This window comes from Nannobrachium achirus, assembly GCF_963921795.1.
Source record: "Nannobrachium achirus genome assembly, chromosome: 18".
NCBI lineage: Eukaryota > Metazoa > Chordata > Actinopteri > Myctophiformes > Myctophidae > Nannobrachium > Nannobrachium achirus.
The window spans coordinates 23,406,682-23,412,994 of record NC_137825.1 but is presented as its reverse complement, the minus strand read 5'-3'; the positions used below and the strand labels follow the sequence as shown (position 1 = coordinate 23,412,994).

The window sequence follows — 6,313 nt, the reverse complement described above, 5'->3', positions numbered from 1 at the left end:
ACATTCAGAGGGTGTGACCTATCTATTGTGTACAGTATGATTATCAAGCCTATCCCTATCTTCATCTTTGTTCTTTTAATTGTGTCCCCGCGGCTCTGTGCTCCATTTTCTGTGGGTGTTCATCTACTGGGTGTTCTATGCTACATGCGGTCCTCTGAGAGTTGCTGTTGTCACGCAGGCAGATTCAGTTAACTATTGTAGGTGAGCAGCAAAAAGGCTGGCTTTGAGGTTGGGGCCAACTGTGTCAAGTTGTGTCTGCCTTATTTATACTACTAGCCCTTACCCGTTCAAAGATATGAGCTCCGAAATGATGTGCAGTGTGTGGGTTATGGGATGTGCACTGTGCACACAGTATATGAGGGATGGAAAGTAACTTTAACTGGTGCTTGCATGCTAATATGTAGGAGCATCAATGTAAGAAATACCCGTATACAGCATACGATTTGTGAAAGTGACAAACGGGCTTCACAGTTATGTCAGGTGTGTTCATATGCTGATGGTGATGCGATTTCAGATCAATTGCTCCAGCCACCGAGGAGAAACGCTGAGACAGACAGACAGACACTCACTCAGACATTCGCAAAATTATAGTATAGATGTTGCATGCTGAAATAGCGTGTGTAAAGTCTGTTGGTGCCTTCCCGAGCAGCTTCAGATGCCACTCGTTGCTCTACAAGGTCAGGTGTTGAGGATAGTTGGCATGTCCGTTCAGAGCTGGTGGAACTTCTTCTTGGGTGATATGCCATAAACAAGCTGTTTGTGAAGCAAGAAATGTGTTTACACCAACCTGTAACGTTGTACAGAACCTTGAGCTGTGCCCCCGATAGTGAATTGGTGACTGTGGTGTAAATGTTTGTTCAGTTGAGCTACAGTATATACGTACCTCTAATACTGCCTGGACCAGTGGTGTGATATGGATTTTAGAAGTGTGGGTCCTCTAAATTCATGACGTCATGCACGCATGCTGTTTTTAATGTTAAGTGTGTGTTTAGTGTGTGCATATGAGGCGCGCGTGCGGGCATCTCACCCCTGGCCTGGACTAGACAATGTGCCCATATGGGAGAATATTCAAATACAATACAAACCATCTCTAAGCACAGGCCTATACTTTGAATTGTTTATAATTGAATGGATTCATTTTGATGGGCTCAACATACTATACTTGTTATGCTGCTCTACAAAACATGACTACAGCTCGACATCACTCACAAAGAAACATAACTTTCATTTATTTTGGAAACTTTCTGGTAAAAAATAATTTGTGCGAACGATGACTTTAATACAATGTTAAATGTTTGACAACTTATTCAATGATGCATCAGAATTGTAAATACATTGCAGTATTGACAGTCTTAGGTGGCTTTGTTTTTACATTTGTCTTGAGGTAAATTTATATAGTGAAGTAAATTCACATTTAAAACCTAACCCAGAGAAATAATTTCCACATGGCCTATTCATGTTTTAAGAGTCACACTTAGGACTCAACAGTATTATTACTGTGGTTAATTCCCAAAGCATTTTCACTTGGGGGTATTTTCCCCCCAATAATTATTTACATGGGACAGTTTCCAAAAAGAGCCCAATGGGCTGAGAATGTGCACAACCAGTACATATATTGTAGGTCTTCAAAGTGTTTATTGTTGGCTTCACACACTTAGGTATTGTGTCAGCTTGTCCATGATGACAGGCATTCTGTCTGCTGGTATCAGCATCACTGTCCGGTAGGGCTTCATGGGCACGTCATCAAAGGACCACCTCCCACTTAGACAGGTGTCTGCCTCCTCCTCAACAGAGTAGTGGAATTTCATTGTGGCTTGCTGAAAGAAAGGGGGGAAAAAAAGAGAAAGCTAATGATCGACTGTTCGTGGACACACTGGTGATGACTTACCAGGTAAATACGGACATGGCACCCACCTACTGTACCTTCAGGACATTACGCAGCCCTTCCCACACACTAAAATAAGCCTTAATCCTTTCCCTATGACGTCCTACCTAGACTGTCCTGGCTCCCAAGTTATGGAATGACCTCTACCCATAGTCAGGACTGCAGACTCAACCCCACTCCTCGTTCCTTTTTATCATTTCTTTTTGCCTATTTTCTGATAATGCTAGTTACTGTATACTATGCAGCTGTACTTTATGTTGGTTACTTGCTCACATATTTGTCGTTTAGGTGGACGTATATTTTAGCACTTCTCTACTTGAATCCCTTGTCGCCTTGCAAGTTTACCAAGCAGGTTGTTTAAACAGAAAGGACTGTAGTACCTCATAGAAGAACTCCTCCTCTGCATTGAGAAACTGCATCTCTTCTTGAGGAGCGCCTCCTCTGGCCGGGATGCTCTTGGTGGCCTCTTTGCATGTCTTACTGATCATCAGGCAGTAGTGACACCTTCCACTCGGCTTATTTGTCCTCTGAGCTTCTGCCATTTCCTCTCTGAAAAACAATTTACATTCATTTTAAAATGTTGCCATGAATGTGCTCCTGACCTGCTACTCACCCTGACCACTGTTTCAATGTTACTGTCACAGCTGAGATATGTTGTACTACCATGGTAGAGGCGAGGGAATCACCATTCTGTTCCCATTTGAGCTAAACCTAATTTTCCTATTCCCGCCCCCAACTGAAGCGATCGTTTGACCAAAATCGAATAAAATGCTTTCCGTTTAGTTCAATGATCTCTGTTGTACATAGCCTACAATGTGCTCAAGTGGGTCAAGTAAATCTAAGCCACCACAAGAATCACTAAATAGCACTAAATGTTACTTCTGGCTTGCTCGTTCTTCAATGAAACATGTCTGCAATTAACTATTACTAGAAGCTGGCGTCTAGTCGGCGACCTGGCCAACTCGGAACAATGTAAATAGGGAATGAATGCCCCGCCCTTTAATGCAAACCCCATTATACCTGTTTTCATAGGACCCGTTTTGACCATCTGTCTGCCTGTGTCCATTTATGCCCATATATGGAGATATCTGTATCTGTCTGTCGGCGTCCATTTTATGTCCATATATGGAGATCACTGCAGTTATAGTTCTGGGTCCATTTTATGCCCATATATGGAGATATGTCTATCTGCGTCCATTTTATGCCCATATATGGAGTATCTGTCTGTGCCTCCAACTGTGTTGCAGACACAGTGCCGGTTCCCCCTTTAATGCAAACCTCATTATACCTGTTGTCATAGGACCCGTTTTGAACATCTGTTTGCCTGTGTCCATTTATGCCCATATATGGAGATATCTGTATCTGTCTGTCTGCGTCCAAACCTCATTATACCTGTTGTCATAGGACCCGTTTTGAACATCTGTTTGCCTGTGTCCATTTATGCCCATATATGGAGATATCTGTATCTGTCTGCGTCCATTTTATGCCCATATATGGAGATCTTTGACCATCTGTTTGCCTCTGTCCATTTATGTCCATATATGGAGATATCTATCTGTCTGTCTGCAATCCATTTTATGCCCATATATGGGGGCATTCATTTTATGCCCATGCCCATATATGGAGTATCTGTCTGTGCCTCCAACTGCACTTCGTTATGCCCATATATGGAGAACGCGCGTGCCCGTGGGACGAACGGTTCTCGAGATACGCGGATTACACTCACAGAGATTTTTTGTTGACTCATGTGGCGTACGTGATGTCAGAGCCTTTTATGAAGTGATGTCACAATGAGTCAGAGCTTACGCCGATTTCCTCCGGAACAGCCTGATGTCAACAATCAGCTCCGCATAAGGAGATTCCGAACGTTTTGCGCCGTTTCGGATAAAACGTGCGTCGGGTCGAGGCCGGGCACTGCACTCCGCGCCGCGGCGGAGAACGCGCGTGCCGAATCTGAAGCCGGTGGGACGAACGGTTCTCGAGATACGCGGATTACATACACGCAGACACGCAGAGACTTCTCGCATTTATAGATAGATAAGACATGTCTGTCTTAACATTTATTTTTAATGTCAGTTTTGTTGCAAGCTTTGTTGCGACTTTTGCCAATGTGCCGACGTTTTGACATGTGACATGTCAGACGACACAAAGTACGAGGGTAAAACAGCTACAGCTGCGTTATGTTAAGTTCAGTTTGGTTGAATTCTTGGCACCTCGGAATGCGTCTGTCGATCCCCTGTCATCACACATGTATGACCCTACCCTAGTAAACCAGGCTGAAGAGAATCGGTGCAGGTGGCATGACGAGGACAGGGGACTCACAGAAGCTGTTTGTGCAGCGGCAGTGCGATCTGCGGAGGCACGTTGATGAAGCGCTCGCTCAGCAGCAGACCCACAGGCTTGCTGGTGTCGTTGAGCATCTGCTCCAGCTGCTCCGTCACGCTGTGTGGACAGCTCTTCTCACACTGATCCACGATGAGCTCCTTCACCTCCTCCACACACTGGACACCCTGCCAGCCGACATCGTTCACCACACACACACACACACACACACACACACACACACACACACACACACACACACACACACACACACACACACACACACACACACACACACACACACACACAGTACAGGAGGAAACCAAAACAAGTTAGCTGGGCATTTCTAGATTTCATGCAAAGCATTTGGTTAATAGAAAGCCAGTTAAAATGTAGAGTGCTATTGTTACCTTTCTTTCTGTGAGGTTCAGCATGCTGATGAAGCCAAACACCTCCTCTGGGTCGACTTCGTCATCGTCTTCGTCTTCTGGTACCTCTGCTTGCTAGAACAAGATGTACACCATTACCATCACACACATAGCATTACCACAGCTGCAACAAGGTCTTTCTGCAAATGGTGAGTCCAGTTAGGATCAGTTGTGTCAAGTAACTAACTACATGTACTCAAGTACTGAACTTGAACAATATTTGTTTTACTTTACTGGATTATTTCATATTTTCTGTACTTTTACTTCTACTCCACTACATCTTAGAGGCAAACATTGTACTTTTACTCCACTACAATTATTTGAAAACGTAGTTATTTTGTAGATTTTGATTATTACTACAAAACCACTAGTTAGAATTTAAAAAGTCTGTTACCCTGATAACACTTCCGATGTGATTCTGCTGGATAATGATGTCTGTCAATTCTGAAGTGTTTACATGGGCTTTCAAGAATACCTGTATTGAAAACATGTGAAGGTCACAGTGAGGCTTAATACTACTAGTATACAACAATCATAGGCAGAACGACATGAATGGAATTGATTGAAGAATTTATTAGAAGTACAGTACAAATCACTGGTACAATGTCAACTAAAAGGAGATACTAGTAAGCTTTTTGGCTTTATTTACACAGGAACAATTTTATGTATCTCATAAATTCCACATATTCAGAAACAGGATTGGTATGCTCATGCCCCATACACACCTGTTGCAGGAGTTTCTTAATTCCGTTGAAGTCGGTGTGTGAAATGTTATGGGCTTCAAAGTCCACGATAATCTCCTATAATGGATGGCAACAACGAGGTGAGCACTTAGATCCCATGCTATAAACATTTCATAACACAAACATGCAATACTATTATTGCTATAAACCTAGCAACACAACATAGCTTCCAAGTTATAGCTCAGTGGTTCTCAAAGTGGATTCCAGGGACCCCGTGCGTTCCTTTAAAGGGGACTGCCCATAAGTACGACATCTCATTAGTCCTACATTGGTTATGGTTAGAATTCACCAGGTTAGCATTCACCAGTGTCGGACTAATGGGATGTCGTGCCAATGCCATGGCACATCATGTAAAGGTGTCTAAATGGACCCATACAAGTCTGTAACTCTGACTGTGTACAAATGGAACCAAATGAACGCTGACGGGATCATTTGGTTCCATTTGTACACTGTCAGAGTTAAGGGGAGACCTTCCATTTGTACACTGTCAGAGTTAAGGGGAGACCTTGAAATTTGAAAGTTTGAGAAACAGTGTTATAGGGTTATAGCTGACAGCTGGGTTAGCTTAGCTACCGTCCTAGCTAGCTTTAGCTAGGCCATGCATACAGGAACAGAAGAATGATCTTTTGTGGTCGTCATCTTACTTCATTGATCTCCTCCTCGGACGCCTCGCTGTCCTCCTCCCCTGAATCATCGTCTCCGTCCAGGCCCTCGTCGTCCAAGCTGTTGTCGCTGTCCCCCTGGGGGTTTTCACCCAGACCTATGGCTCGTCTCTTAGCTGAAGAGGCCATGCTGCAAACATCCACTACCAGTTTACCACCACGCTGGCTGCTGCTTGGGACAACACGATAGGGGGCGGGGCAGCAGGGTTTATAGCCAGCGTTGCCAGGCAGATTCTGCGAGAGGAAATAATAAGCAACCGGGTCTGTGAAAAC

The 6,313-nt window shown here is 43.9% G+C and overlaps 1 protein-coding gene across 1 annotated transcript; it reads right to left on the bottom strand.

Moving 5' to 3' along the window:
- Nucleotides 1-1,242: 1,242 nt before the first annotated feature.
- On the bottom strand, nucleotides 1,243-6,210 carry bccip (BRCA2 and CDKN1A interacting protein). Its single transcript, XM_080747622.1, has 7 exons — nucleotides 6,023-6,210; nucleotides 5,361-5,435; nucleotides 5,030-5,110; nucleotides 4,618-4,710; nucleotides 4,208-4,395; nucleotides 2,266-2,434; nucleotides 1,243-1,817 (listed from the first exon to the last, which is right to left on the bottom strand). Exons 1-7 carry the CDS (start codon nucleotides 6,167-6,169, stop codon nucleotides 1,647-1,649), a joined length of 924 nt encoding a protein of 307 aa, XP_080603748.1. The 5' UTR covers nucleotides 6,170-6,210; the 3' UTR covers nucleotides 1,243-1,646.
- Between the last annotated feature and the right edge of the window lie 103 nt (nucleotides 6,211-6,313).

What these genes read in the sequence shown, in the direction of transcription:
- bccip (XM_080747622.1), bottom strand. Translation starts at nt 6,169, where the DNA reads ATGGCCTCTTCAGCTAAGAGACGAGCCATAGGTCTGGGTGAAAACCCC. An exon ending in TGAACCTCACAGAAAGAAAG is followed by an intron (nt 4,396 to 4,617) that starts GTAACAATAGCA and finishes GTCGGCTGGCAG; the next exon opens with GGTGTCCAGTGTGTGGAGGA. An exon ending in CCGCTGCACAAACAGCTTCT is followed by an intron (nt 2,435 to 4,207) that starts GTGAGTCCCCTG and finishes ATTGTTTTTCAG; the next exon opens with AGAGGAAATGGCAGAAGCTC.